Source organism: Orbicella franksi, chromosome 1, assembly GCF_964199315.1.
Source record: "Orbicella franksi chromosome 1, jaOrbFran1.1, whole genome shotgun sequence".
Taxonomy (NCBI): domain Eukaryota; kingdom Metazoa; phylum Cnidaria; class Anthozoa; order Scleractinia; family Merulinidae; genus Orbicella; species Orbicella franksi.
Window position 1 is genome coordinate 21567351 of NC_138145.1, and position 15257 is coordinate 21582607.

The following is a 15257-nucleotide window of genomic DNA, read 5'->3' on the forward strand; positions in this document are numbered from 1 at the left end:
ACCGGAATATGTAAACATTTTTCAGACCAAAATGTTGAAATTCAGACCAAACTGGCTTCAAAACTACAGGTATACCCTCAACGATAAATCCAGTCTAACGAAATGTTCACAAAAAATAATTTTAAAACAGCTTAAAACGGCATTCAATAGAATCTACTGAATCTACTATCGTGGACAGGCCATCCAGACCTTGCTTGAGTCGCTGGCAAGCCGGCGGTTGTCGGCGATAGTCGGCGATGAAAATATTTTATGTGCACATCATCTAAATCCATCTGCGGACGCAACGACGATTCGATCCATATTTACAGGTGGAATGGTTGAAAATTGCGCCCATTCGATTTACATTTCGCACAAATTTGAGTACATGTACGTCGGCGATCCATCGCAGACGCGCCGGGACCCACTGGAACCGGTCGCCGAACATTTTCAGTTGCAACCGGCGACTAGGCTTTATATGGGCTATATAGTTATATGCGCGGACCCAAAGGGTATATGGTTTTTCAGCCCTTTTTGGTCGTAAATGGGGTATCAAATATGGATTACGCACGGATATTGCCACGACACCAACTCGCGCGTGTAACGCGCGAGATGAGTGAACGCTCCCAGCATTCTTTGCAAGAACAGTTCATCCATGTTGTTGAACCCCGAAAATTGAACGAGGCCGAAAAAAGGCAGGAGAAAGGTTAATTCGTTCTTATTCACTGTGTGTTTAGTACCTTTCTTTGTAGTGCTTTCATGCTTTGTTCGTGTGGAGGACTTTCTCCTTATCTGTGTACCTGTTTTATATTCAGGGAAGAACTGCGCTTGGAGCTGGAAAACATATTTGATGGCAAGCGAAACTCGGATTGTAGGTAAGCTTTTTGGACAAACAAAATATATTTGATTTATTTACATTGTTTAAGTACCTATGAAGTAAAAAATAATTGCTGCTTATTTGAAAGGCTTTTCAAAGTAAAGAAGAATGGCGTTTCCCTTTTTGGAATATCATTTTTCGTTCTAGAGATATTTACGTTTTTGTATTATGCAAATGAGCAAAGTGATGATGTCATAGGTGGTTCCACTTGAACAGTAAAACACTGAATCAAGAATATCTCTAGAAATATTGGAGCAGTGTTCTTCAAACTTGGCACCACAAATGTGCACCACAAAAGAAACAGAATGACACCTTCTGTGTTGCCATGGCAACACTTTTGGCTCCAGTCTCTTTCTGTGAAAAACCAAATATGCCAATTTGCAACCCTTCAAAAAGGGACAGAGGGTCTTGCTTGGAACACACATGATTCCTATATTGTCTTAACTCTTCCCATTAGATTGTTGGGAGTGGATGATCCTTGTTTAAGATAAAATCTGGTAATGTTAGTTTTAATTAAAACAGGACCAGCAGCATAACTGTTGCCATGGCAATGGCACAACGGGTGTCATTTTGTTTCTTTTGTGATGTACATTTCTGGTGCCAAGTTTAAAGAACACTGCTTTAATATTTCTAGAGATATTCTTGATTGAGTGTTGAACTGTTTTAGTTTCTCCAAAACGAAAAAGGTATTCCAAAAAGGAAAACGCCATGCTTCTTTACTTTGAAAAGCCTTTCAAATCAGCAGCAATTATTTTTTACTTCATAGGCACTTTAACTGTAGTAATATGTATTTCTTCCTCCTGTGATCGGGTTCCAGCTTGCTTCTAAGTTAGCGTCGTTCTGCATGAAACATTGTCATGTATGTCCCCCCCCGACATATGTGTATTTTCGTGTTTGTTGCCCCCCACCGGCGGTACCTTCAGTATTCTCGAGTGTTGCTCCCCCCCCTCCGCACACAAACACACACACACGGCAAACAAGATCACAAATAAAATGGCTATGTCTGCCTTAGGAGGTGAATAATTTTATCTCAGATGAATTATTTGATTATTTGTCTTTGTTTAATCACAATCAGATTTTTTAGAGTAATTTACACGTATCTAGAATGAGACAACACATGGCTATTAAGCTTATGTGTAAACTGCTATATGTTTTGGAAATTCATTTGTTTGAAATGCTTTTGTAATGTACATATTTGTGTCAGTCAATTTGAAACCACCAGATCCCCTCCCTATGCCCACAAGGGAGGGGGTACTTGGGTGGGGGCACTTCCGAAAACCCTTACCCTATTTAACAGCAATATCAATTTTTTTTTGCTACAATTTTTCCTACCCTATTAATGCCCTGACCAAAACTTTGATACCGTATTTAAGTACTGACCGCAATAGTCTAGCTGTTTCAGACCTGGCGACATTTAAGCTTATTCCTCAGAATTGCATTGCACATCCCTACTGCGTACGATTTTTGCATCAGCGCGCGTTCACGAGTGCATGCATATACAAAATCAGTGTTTCCGCCAGAGCACACCATTGTGGGAATCCCGCGTTGCAATCAGAGATGGTCCCCAGAAAAACGAAGAAAGGGCCAATTTGGCCCTTTCCTTTTACAAGACTACAGGCTTAACCAAGCATAGTATTTTAAAAGCCATCCTAGGCCTTGAAATTGTGTCCGATACGGTCACCAATGTAACCAACATTTCATCCTTGGCGACCAAAATTTGGCAAAAATTCTGGTGTAGTCACCATAATGGCAACTACATTTCTCTGTGTTGATGATCAATCCGCTAATTTTGTCACACATTATGTCCTTCAAGACAATCATATTGAAAGATCTTTGCTTCTAAAACGTTCAACATATGCTGTAAGAAAAGAAGTCAATCCATCCTTTTGCTCTGCTGTATTGATTATCTCGCATCGCAAAACTCCCAAGTTTGAAATCGTCCTATAATACACTGCAAACCCTTGATCATTGACTATGTCATGTACGCCTAAGGACTGTTCCCTTGTAATGCACGGATCATACTAGTATCTGATTGAAAAGAAATTTATTGAGTAGAAACACTTCAAAAAGCACTTACTATTGAATTTTATCCTAGATCCTAATAAACTGCTTTATTTTCCTTGGTACCCTGACACATTTTTCCTTCTGAAACTTTCAATTTATTGGCCCCTTTCCTAAAAAATTGGCCTCAAAAAAAGGTCTTCAGGGGCCACTTTGGCCCTCAAGAAAAATTTTCTGGCTGAAACACTGCAAAGTGGTGGCTTTTGCTAAATGGCTTGGCTTGCGAGAGACAAGTCAGTTTTTTTTTCTCAGAAATGAGTACGGAGACCCAACGATATTTTTATTTACATCGAATGCAGCAATCTTCTTCTTTCTATGCAGTGAAGATAGACCAGTTTCTATTGTAGAGTTAAAAACTATTGCTGAAAATGAGAACATAGCTAGTGCTCAGAAAAGATAATATGTGCTCTCAAGAACACTGTGTACCTGGAACATATTGAATGCCTGTCGGCTAAATATGGGTACCTTTATCATGAAACACACATCAAATTGCTCCTTAACATTGATGCAATACATCCATTGATGTTTTTCTCACTTAACTTTCTCCCTTTTTTCTGCTCTCACAAAGCGTTAAGTGAATGCTTCAAATGTAAACGTTTCTGAAAGCTGATAATTTAAAGAATTATGGGGCTTATTGAAGGTCCTCCTGCTCCTAAACTAGTACCGGAACCCCCTTTTTTTAATTCAAAATTTAAGTTCTCTTGATATAAGCAGCCAACAGGTAAAGTTTGAAAGAAAATCTGTTGCGAGTTCTATTTCGATGGAATTACCTTAAGAATGTTTTGTACACGCAACGTTAAGCTTGCAAGTGATGTTACCATTTCAGCCAATTTTTTTTTATCAAGATAGGTTAAATTAAAGTAAGAAATTTTGCCAACTACTATGTATTCTACTAGTTTTTGCTAAGATTTTTCTTGATGCTGATTTATTATCTGATATTTTGATGTGTGCGTTGTCTGTAGTCACCAACCACCAAATGTATGATTTCTTATCCAAAATTAACATCTGCGTAAAATGCTTGTTTGCAGCTTGATATGTATTTACAATTTCAGTAACTGATCTTAGAGACCTAAAGACAATTTTAATATACTTAGTTAAATTAGCCTGCAAACAGGCTCCCGGTGAGGATGGAAAAAAAATTCAACGAGCGCAAAACAGGGGAGCCTGTAGACTTTGTTTTTGATGTGTCTATCTGCCCTTGGTGATAAGCCTGTAACAGATCAGTCAATGAGGTAATTAGACCTGTCAAGAAGCTACATTTTTGGTACTTGCAAATAGTTCTAATCGAGCTAATCAAATAGCCGGGGCAGGAGTCATAATATAGAGTGCAAATAAGCAACATGTTCACGGAAAATTTCAGACTTAACTTTGTCCCTCCAGAGCCAATACTTAGAGAGCTTAAAAACATATATCTCAATACTGAAATGAGTGTAAAGAAATTATAAGCACATGATAGAGGTGTCAAACTCTGTGAAGCGACAAGCAGATAAACAGGGGAAAGTGCAGAAACCATGCCTTTGACCTCTAAAAAAAATTGCTTAGGCACCGCCAAACGGCTCCACTCCACTAGCTTCTACTTAAAATTCCTCCTTGTAACAGAGCAATAAGTACCCTTCAGAATCATGTGTGAAATAACTAGAGGTCGAGAGACTAAAACTCAAAAGAGAACGGCAAATGCACTATTGTAACGAACCATTGGAGTGGTATAATTTTACAACGATCTGTCAAATATTCATCTCAAAGATGTCAAAAATCAGCGATTTAACCAATCATATCACGATACGAGGAGCTGGTATCACAAAACAGCGGCATCAGTAGAATGTCTACAGGCTCCCTTGCTTTGTTCGGGCTCACCGGGAGCCTGTTCGCAGGCTATAGTTAAATGGAATTTAACATAGTTAACAACTAGGAGCTAGTCTGGTCAGTAGCGTTTTTGTAGGCATTTGTTAGCATCTTGGCCGTCTGTTAGCATTTGATAAGTGTTTATTGCATTCTGTAGCGTTTGCAGGAGTCATGGTTGTGGGAGCTCTGGGGCTGACATTGTCCAGCGGTATTTTCCACTGAACTATCTGGTTCGAGTGTGACGGGTGCCTGAAGGGGGCCTGGTGCAGGGGACTCGTGGCTTGGTTGCGGGTTGGGCAGGCCAGTCAGGCACCTTCCTTCCACTAGCGACTTGGGCGTTAACTGGAAATAAGACCTTCAGGCAAACATTTCTGTGTCAATGTTGGAGATAATGTTCACAGTATGAAAGGTCACAATGTCAGGCAATTAGCTTATAGTAAGTGCCTAGTCTTCAAGATGCTTTCAATTTTTGTGTTTTATAATTTCATTATTAAACTTGTGGATACGCGAAGCGTAGGAACATGTTTGTTGTGGGGACTCCGATATGCAAATGTGTCACTCACTCACTCAGGTGTAGACACTGTTCGTAGTTAGTCGGCCCGAACGAGAGCACCTGAGCTCAAAACCATGTTGGAATAGTAACCGAGCCCGACGCCATATTGGAATAGTAACTGTGCAGCTGCGTGGTTACTATTCAAAGCGTGCATCTTGCCAGCCCAAATTTGTTGATTTTGTAGCTTTTACACGACAATAATAATTATTAGGTGTTTCGCTAAAGTGAAGTGGAGTTGACTTCGAATGTTGGAATTAGTACTATGGCCAACTTGAAGGCTGAATTTCAGGGGCATTTGAGTCATCCAAGCGTAAAAAATGACCAGGATATGAGCATATGTTTGCTGGAAAGTGACCTGAAAATGAGTAAATCTCATGCTAATGTGGTAAGCTTTGATGTAAATGTGTCTTAGCGGTCTACCTTAATGAACTTATATGAGTGAAACGAACTATTTTTAATGAACGAAACAGCCATTGAAAAGAGTACAAACATCAGCACCGTTATATAATAATTATTGTAGTTTCATTTTTATAATTTAGTAACATCTAAACCTGAACCCAGCCGAAATATTGTTTTAAATATATGATGCTGCGTCAGCTTTGCCGTAGTCTTTGACTTAGTATCATTGTACTTTCCAAGTTTGGCCGATTAGATCTCCTGTGAGATCCAACATTCAATCAAGCAGAACTTCAACACTCAATTGAAAACTGCTCTAAACTACTGAGCTATAAAATGTCCTACCTGGGCAAAATCCACAAAATCCATTACAAATCTCACCAGATACGTCGGCATCGATTGCGGATTTGCATTGCTCTGATGGAACTTTATCATAACAAACTGTGAAATGAGACTGTATTAGTACATTTTCAAGGCTAAAATAATATATATCATCATTATACACTAGCTATTTCTTGCCTTTTTAATATAAACTCTTGCCCCTGCCACAATTAGGTTCTGGAACTGGTTGCAGGAGTAACAATTGTAACTATAGGTGAGAAAACAAAATAGAATTAAAGTTCAAGTTCAAAAAAAAAAAGTTGTGCCATGAAGCATATCCTGATCGATACATATGGATTCAGGAGGAAACATGCTGATGTGTCATACAAATGACACTAGAGAGAGTACTCTATGGCTTTTTATTGGCACGAGTGTCCTGTGACTGTGACCCAAGAACCCTTAGACTTTACCACTCCATGTTCAGCTGCAATTTTGCCACCCTAGCTATTCTGGACCTATGTCTTTCTAATGTGTGTGCAACAAAAGCCTACATACATACATACATACATACACGCATACATATACTTTTTGTTGAGGCAGGTTGGTTTGAGGCAACCTAAAGGCTGGTGGGGACCTGCCAGAAACTTACTTAAAAAACTATTTATAACAAAACTTAGGACTTAATTTACAAAAATTAACAAAAATTTAAAAATACATAAAGTCTGTTTGTTTTGATGCTATCTGACAGGCTTCTTTTTCAAATTGAATTTGTTCTAGTATCCTTGAAGCCTGTCTAAGTTTTTGTTTAAAAAGCTGTAGGGAGGAAGCATCCTTGATGGCTTTAGGTATTAAATTCCAAACTATGGGTCCTCTGTACCTTACACTATTTCTGCCAAGGTTACTATTGTACTGTACATTCAAGAAGTCATTAATACGTCTTAAGTTATAATTATTGTCGGTGTTGCGTATTTCAAATAGGGCTTTGAGTTGATCAGGTAAACTATTGTGGAAAAGCTGATACATTATAGAAGCGAGCCTACGCTTGTAAATATAGCCTAAAGGTTTCCATTTAACAAGGTCAAGTACATCAGAGTCAGGAGTTTTGCTGGGCAGTTTATGGATTAGTTTGGCAGCTTTTAAGTGTAAATGTTCCAATACTTTAAAGGTAGATGGTGAGCAGGATCCCCAAATAGCGACGCAATAAATGATGCTTGGGACAATCCCTTTGAAATATATTTCTTCTAGTACACTTGAGGGTAGGCCTTTAAACTTTTTCAGGAATTTTAGCTTTCCTCCAAACTTAATGTGCAGTGCTTTTACTTGTGGTTTCCAGTTCAGTTTATAGTCAATTTCAACACCCAAGCAAGTGAATTTAGCGTTGAAATAAATGTAAGAATCTCCGAACATTAGAGGTCTTGTTGGACCAACAAAAGCATGGCTGGAGATCAACATTGCCACGGTCTTGCCAGTGTGAACAGTTAGATGATTCTTACAGCACCACACTTTGAAGTCGTTTAAGATTAGGTTTAACTCATTAACAATTTCTTCGACTTCTTCCCCAATATAATAGATAGTAGTGTCATCTGCAAACATATGAATACATCCAGTCTCGGAAGAAGTTGGTAAGTCATTGACATATATTGCAAACAGTCTGGGTCCCATTAAGGAACCTTGGGGAACACCGATGTCAATTTGCTGTAGCATTGATCTTGCGCCGTTTACAGTGACATATTGTGATCTTTCATGAAGGTAGCTTGCAATCCACTCATGGAATATACCAGACACACCTAAATCAGACAATTTAGTTTTTAGGATGGCACGGTGTCGAATGCCTTCTTAAAGTTAACAAATAGAACTCCAACTTTGTAGCCATCGTCGATTGCCTTTTTCCATGTTTTAGTTAAGTACAGAAGTAGTGATTCGGTGGAGACACCTTTCTTGAAGCCCCATTGATTTGGGTGTATAAGTTCATTTTTTTCCAAGATGATGATCTAAGGAATCACAGACAAGGCTCTCCAATATTTTGCTGTTCAGATTGAGCATTGTCAGTGGTCTGTAATTGGCGCAGTCTGATTTGATCCCCTTCTTAAATACCGGAACTACCTCTCCAGTCTTCCAATTACTGGGGAAAATGCCACGTTGTATACTATTTTTAAAAATGCTAGAAAGACCTTCAAAGAGTGACTTAGCAGCCTCGGCCAATTCACGTGACGTTATTTTATCAGGACCACCTGTTTTTTGCATGATGTGAGTTAATTTCAGCTTTATTTGTTCTTCAGAAAGGGATATCTGATCCAGAAAATGGGACACAGGGTTAATAGTTGCTGGTGGCTGGTTAATTGAGGAACCAGAATCGTGATGAAACTTTTCAGGAAGCTTAATTCCAATATTTGCAAAGTAATTATTCATTTCCTCAGCCTTGTCGGAGTCATTCGTCAAGATAGTACCATCGCTATCTTGCACAGGAGGTATTGGTTTTCTCACGTTTTTGCCTTGAGCCTTCCTTACAACTTGCAAAAATTTTTGCTGTTCTCAGATTTTGCAAATTGCTCTCTCCAATAAGTGAGTTCCACGTCACATGTTAATTTTCTGACGCAATTCCGAGTGGCTTTGTACAGGCTCCAAGTGTGTGTATCTTTGTTAGCCTTGTAGAGCTTTAGGAGACGATAGCGTTTGTTTTGTTCTTACTTTATTTCGTTGGTTATCCATGGGAGTTTGTTTTTCCTCGTCCTCACTTGCCTGGTTGGGATATGGTCAGATACTATATCCTGATAAAGGTGTTGCCATGCCCAGACCTGGTCATCAATATCGTCGAAAATCTTACATACATTCCAAGGGGCGCTTTCGATGTTGTTTCAAAATTTCTGCTGGTTGAAAGTTCTGTAATTATTTATGGTCTTAATCATCAGGGAGCTCTTTTCCTTTCTCATTTGCAAATTTGCATACACAAAACTGTGATCAGATATTCCCAAGTGGGACACACCAGCTGCACTACACTTTGTAAGATAAGTGTGACCTTGCATGGTACAAACCGGGCTTGTTTTAACAGCATTTAATAATACACCAATAATTGCAAGTCCACCAACATATTTCATCTCTTGATTACTTAATCCACGAGTTTGGCCATCGGTCTCCTTGGATTTTGTTTTGCCCAAGCTAGATTTGCAATAAAAACTTAGATTAAGGGATACTTTTAACCAAGAAAATTGTTTTGACAGGTACACGTAAACCATCTACCACAAAATTGGTCCACGAAATTGAACTAAATTTTGACATGACACAACCTTGTTGAAGCATATAATTTTGAAAATTTGATGAAAATTCAAGTCTAAATAACATACAAATCTGACAGTGCTGAATAACTGCTAAAAGATGCTATTTTAGTACTATAGGTTAGCTTTTCCAGCCACTGTTATTATTTTGGCTTGCTAGCATTTGTAAAAAGTGTAATTTTAGGGTTGCGTTTTGCTTTTTGCAGGGCAAAATAGGTACATGTAAGGTTTTCTCAACAAGAAAATAATATTCAAACAACCTAAAAGTTACAGTTTTGAAACAAGTTACTGAAAACCTTTGCCCTGACAAAGTTTGAGAAAATCAGTTTTCTTTTTTTCTATCCTGTATAGGTATAGGGGATTGTTACGGCAAGCTGCTCTTAATATCTGGCTGCAAACACCCAATTTTGGATCTCATTGGTGACCAGAGAATCGCTATTTTGAGCCCTGAAATCAGTACAATAAGCAGATATTTAGTAATTAGTACATTAAAACAATGATACGTGTAAATCAAAATCACAACGAGCTAAAACCATTTGACTTTTTTCTAAGTAAATCCCTCCTCTTTGTACAATGTTAAAGGATATATAGATCTGAAAGATTTTCATGAAACTTGAGGGGACAGTGTAATGAATTGTGCATGCGGTAAGTTTGGTTTACAACTTAAAAAGTTTGAGCTGAATTTTTCAAGTTTGTTTGACAAATTCAAAATGGTGATGAGTAGTGGAACAAGTGGAAACCAGTGTTTCCACCAGACCGCGCCACTGCAGGAATCCCGCGATGCAATCAGAGATGCCCCTTAGAAATAGGAAAAAAGGGCCAATTTGGCCCTTTCCTTTTACAAGACTGCAGGCTTAACACAGGCATAGTATTTTAAAAGCCATCCCAGGGCTTGAAATTACGACCGATAGGGTTGCCAATGCAAGTAACATTGCATCTTTGGCGACCAAAAATTCTGGTTTAGTCGCCATGATGGTGACTACATTTCTTTGTGTTGACAATCAATAATGGTTATTTTGTCACACATTATGTCCTTCTAGAAAATCATATTTAAAGATCTTTGCTTCTAAAACATTGAACATAAGAAAACAAGTCAATCCATCCTTTTGCTTTGCTGTATCCCACGGCAGCCTAATGTGATGCCAAGTGCTGATTGGTAGATTTGAAATGGTCTGCATGCCTTGAATTACTTTGGCCACTGAGTTTGGCACTGATTATATTGAGAAAGCTGTTTTCGTGATTTCAGCATCGATTTTCTCGGAAAACGTTGTAGGGATGAAGCTCAAATTCAGCAAAAAAATATATAAAAAATCTCATCAATCAGCAACCATCGCCATTCATGTCAGATTTTCAGTGTTTTGGCGTTAATTCCAGTTTGCAGTGGAGGAGGCCGCGGCTGGTGGCCGCCAAGTTGCAAGCCTTGTCTCCCTCTCTTGTCTTACTGGTCTCCGGCCAAAAGTAATTTTGTAAAAGGATGCTTCGGACAGCCCAAGAAGGCGAAAAACCACCACACATGTCAATTATCGCTTCATTTAACTTTATTGGGATATTCAGACTGAGATGTAATTTAGATATGCAATTTTCAGAGCTTTATCCATAATCCTCATAGATTCTGTTTGTTTCATATAAACAGTTATTAACCACGAACACATAGAGTGGTCTGCCTGTGGTCTGTTGACTATTTTGCGTCCTGTATATATTTGCACATTGGTTACTTGAGCCTTTTTTTCATGCCAATAAATTCTCATTCTTTCATACCAATCATTTCAAGGGTCGGTCGAGCATAAACAATGCTGTGACTACAGGTGGATTTTTTTTGTCTCGCACTTCGCACTTGTGGTTACGCTTCGTGCCCGTGTATCTCGTTTTGCTCTCTGCCCTGCTAATCCGCCTGTTCTACAGGCTATGGGTCATGTAGCTAGCTTTCAGGTTAGCATTGTGGAATTTCCAAAGCCAAGAAGGGAGTTTAGATGAAGATGGAAGGGCATGGATATTTTCTGGAATCTGCATCCATTGCATGTATCTTCATTATCTTGAGAATTTGCATTCATTGAGCCTTCAAATGGTGTATTGAACACAGAATTCTGTAACAATATTCAAGAGTTCACACATGCACAGACTAGGACACTGTCCCTTAATATTAAATCAGGGGTTTCATTAGGTGCTGGGCAGCAGGCAAATTGACCGGCTGTCAGGATGATTTTGCCAGCCTGGTTTGACCATCTATGGAAAAGGTTTTCTTCTGACGAAGTTCAGTTGAAAGAATTTTGCCTGCCTGTGAAAACCAGTTGCCCTCCTGCTGTAAATGTTAATGTAACCCTTGTTAACAACAAAATGCATTCATTCATAAATTTTCACTTGTGGTAGGGTAAATTGCAACACAGTTGACAAACCAGTTGATGCCAGAACTTGACAGAGAAATAAATGTAACCAAAGAGATGAAGGATTGAAGTGCTGGCACCTCACTTTGAATAATTAATGATCTGTCATATTGTATTTATTAACTGTCACTGTATATTTATTTTCCGTCACATGTGCTACATGTAACTGACTACAGTGGGTAACTCAACTGTGAAAACTTGCATCGACTTACATGCAAATTTGATCTTGACCAAACTGAGCGCAAGTCATCACAGGTCAACGCAAGTGCACCCAAGGCCTGGCTAAACAAAGTTGCAAGTAGACCCAAGTTTTGAACTTGCCCCTACCTGTGGGTCCATTTGGCCAGGGCTTTGGTTTTGGAATGTCGCTACTTGCAGCATTTGTTAACAGCCAGTAATTGCTACTTTCATAGGGGATCATTACCTTAAGTTAATTATTTTGTGTAGGTTATAGTGACTACATGTATAATGTACATGTTTAATAAATCTTGCACAGAACTCAAATTATGCTTAATCCCGTGGTTATTGCCATTTTGTCATGTTAGTCTAGTACAGTGAAACCCCGTAGCAAAACGCCCATGCATTTTTCTCATAGAAAAACCCTCTATAAATGTGACCAGCCCTTTAATATGGCCAACTGCCACATTTTGAAATCCCAACCTGTATAATCCTTTACAATCTTACCCTGTTTAAACAGCTACTGGGACTTCAAGTTATATGGTAAATGGTTTAAACCTAGGATTATCAGTAGTTTGTATAACGTGATCGTCTGGGTGAGGGTTATGTTCATCTAAAGTTCCAATCTAAATATATTGTATGAACTGATTGAAGTTTCTGAAATTGTTTTAAAATTCTATCTGCATTCCAGCTGTTTATAAAAGAACAGTGGTTCAAAAGTGCAATTGTGATATTAATATCTGTTACTTCTGTTAAGACGTGACTCAATTTAGGCCAGTCATGAAATTTGACCCTACCCCATTAATACGGTCAACCTGTTAATATGGCCAAATTTTCATGGCCCGTTCGTGACCATATTAATAGGGTTCCACTGCAGGTTGCTGGGATCCATTTATAATCCTTGGTGAAGTAAGTTACTGTTTGAGTAGAGTGCTGTGTTCAAGATCATAACTCAAGGACTTTGGGAAGGCTTCTTAATCTGGGAATCATTTCACCTGGTGTTATGCCACTACATCATAAACAGTTGTACAGTATCTAAATTTTTCTATTTCTTCTTTTTAACAGCTGAAGACAAAATACCTGAGGACAAGACAGGAGGAGAGTACTATCCACAAGCTTATTCTAGAATGATAATTTCTTTTTTTTTTTGCAATCCAGGACCAGGTAAACACTTGTGCTCTTATGCAATGATCAACTTAAAACTTAACCTGGTTCCTTCAGGGGAATCCCCCAAAGGCATGCCTACAGGGTACCCAAGTCATCAAATTCTACAGCAGAAAAAGAATTAAATGCACCACTTTTTTTCCTTTTTAAATTAATGCACTATTATTATAGGATCCAAAATAGTCAGGGAAATTTTTGTTTTTCAAAATCAGGGAAAGTTCAGGGAATAAATGGAGAAAATGGGAAGGTTCCCTTTTGTAAAGGTTCCCTTTTGTACTGTACCTTTAAAAAAAAGTAGGCTCGCAAAGCGTGCATGTGGGTACTGCTTAACAGTTTATGCTTAATGCAATCAGAGCAAAGAAATTACAACCTAATGAAGTGGATGTAACGATCTATTAAACATGGTTATTTTGACAGGAATAGCATTCTTTATCAGGTAATTAAATTTCTAACATGTTTCTTGAGTAGTTCAGAGGGAAGACAGTGTGCAACAGCAGAATGATCCAGTTGTGCGTATGATTGAATCCAATGTTCTTGAACTGAACATACACTTAATCGCATACATGTGTTTGAAGCTCTTTTAGCTTTTCTTGTGATCTAATAAATAAAGCATATTGGTTATTAACTGTAACAATTTTTCAACTCAAATTGCCATGCAGCATACCAGGAAATGCAAAGCTTCTAGCGCAATGGTGCATAGCTATAGAAAGGTCCCCCATCCTAGTTTTTTGTAATTGATATAGATGCAATTTGATGAATAATCAGTTGTTTGAAAATGACAGTCAAACATTCAGCAGCTCTGAAGCTCTAAGTACCGTACAGTGTCAAATTATTTAAGACCATATCTCACTCGCTATGTGCTTGCTACTACCCCAAGTCAAATGATGCTCAGTGGTCCCTGTATATGACATTGTAAATACAGTAAAACCCGCGTGTAAGAACCTAGGGATTTAAGAACCTTCAGGCAGAAATTTGCTTTTTTAATACCCCAAAATATAAGAACCTGTTTAGCCAAACAAATTCCAACAGGTTCTTATATGTGGGTTTAACTATTTAATTTCTATATTTTTTTACCAAAAACCAAAAAGGTGATCGAGAGTTTAGAAAATTGAATTGTTCTTGATGGAAAGATACATTTTATATACAGTACTGTATCATTGATCAATTAGTGTTTTAGGACTTTTGGCAACATGGGTACATTAATAAATATTTATAATGAAGAACAGACCAGATTTTATACTATTTTCTGATAATCAACAACAATGTCTGCTCTGTAGAAATTAGGAACCTAATTAAGAACCTACTTAGCCTAAACTGTCAATAAGTACCCCATAATACAAGAACCTGTTTTGCCAAACTCTGAAAAAAGTAGGTTCTGACACGCAGGTTTTTACTGTATCTGTCATGCAGCTTACAAGATGACTTTGTCACTGACTGTACACCTAAAGGTTTTGATTGAAAAATATTCTAGTGGTTGGTTTTCAATACAATCAGTGACTTTATCTGCTACCTTGTATAAAAATGTGTTCATAGTTGTATCAAAGATAGGGTAAATGTACAGTATCTGGTTCAAGTCATTGGTAAGGACTAATATATTCTATTACTGATGTGTCTAGGAGCTTATTAACCAAAACTGGTTAGCTTGCATTTATGACACTTTGCAACATTATTAACAACTATCTGGATCTTTGTTTTACACATCAGACAACTATCACATAAAGTTGATTTATGATTAGTACATACTATTTGGCATGACAGAGGCAACAACTTTACCGGATAATTCTTGGTGTCCAGGTGGTTCAATACTATTTGTGATCACATCCGCTTGCTTTACAGTACTGTTTGATGGTACATGTATTCACTGTATGCAGTGAGATATGTCTTATAATTAAAACTATGCATATTATAACTAATGCCTTCAGTGATGTAAGACTTTTGTATCTGTAAATTTACCATGTGTTAAGTGTTTCATCTGCAATGTCAAAATCAATCTTCATTAGCCTTTCCCCTCTAACATTAATTCTTTTACAATCACCTTTTAGTAGGATCTTAGCCTTTACTGATATAGCCTGGAAGCCAGACATTCGTTGAAATTGAGAAATGTTAAAGGGCAGCTGTGAAAAGGAATTGTCATGTTACTAATTAAAAACATGTGGTGTTATTCAAGATATTGTTCTAACCAGTTGTGTACACCTCAAATGCTCTTCGTCTACCTATGTTTTCTTGGACATTATCCC

The 15257-nt window shown here is 38.1% G+C and overlaps 1 protein-coding gene across 2 annotated transcripts; it reads left to right on the top strand.

The window, feature by feature from the left end:
• The first annotated feature begins 7 nt into the window (after positions 1 to 7).
• Positions 8 to 13707, top strand: LOC145497213 (uncharacterized). Of its 2 annotated transcripts, XM_081477032.1 has the most exons (4): positions 8 to 682; positions 792 to 851; positions 12922 to 13020; positions 13489 to 13707. In XM_081477032.1, exons 1-4 carry the CDS (start codon positions 472 to 474, stop codon positions 13602 to 13604), a joined length of 486 nt encoding a protein of 161 aa, XP_081333158.1. In that variant the 5' UTR covers positions 8 to 471; the 3' UTR covers positions 13605 to 13707. The 2 variants fall into 2 exon arrangements, with proteins under 2 accessions (XP_081333158.1, XP_081333152.1); XM_081477026.1 differs by having other exon boundaries at positions 12922 to 13576.
• Positions 13708 to 15257: the final 1550 nt, after the last annotated feature.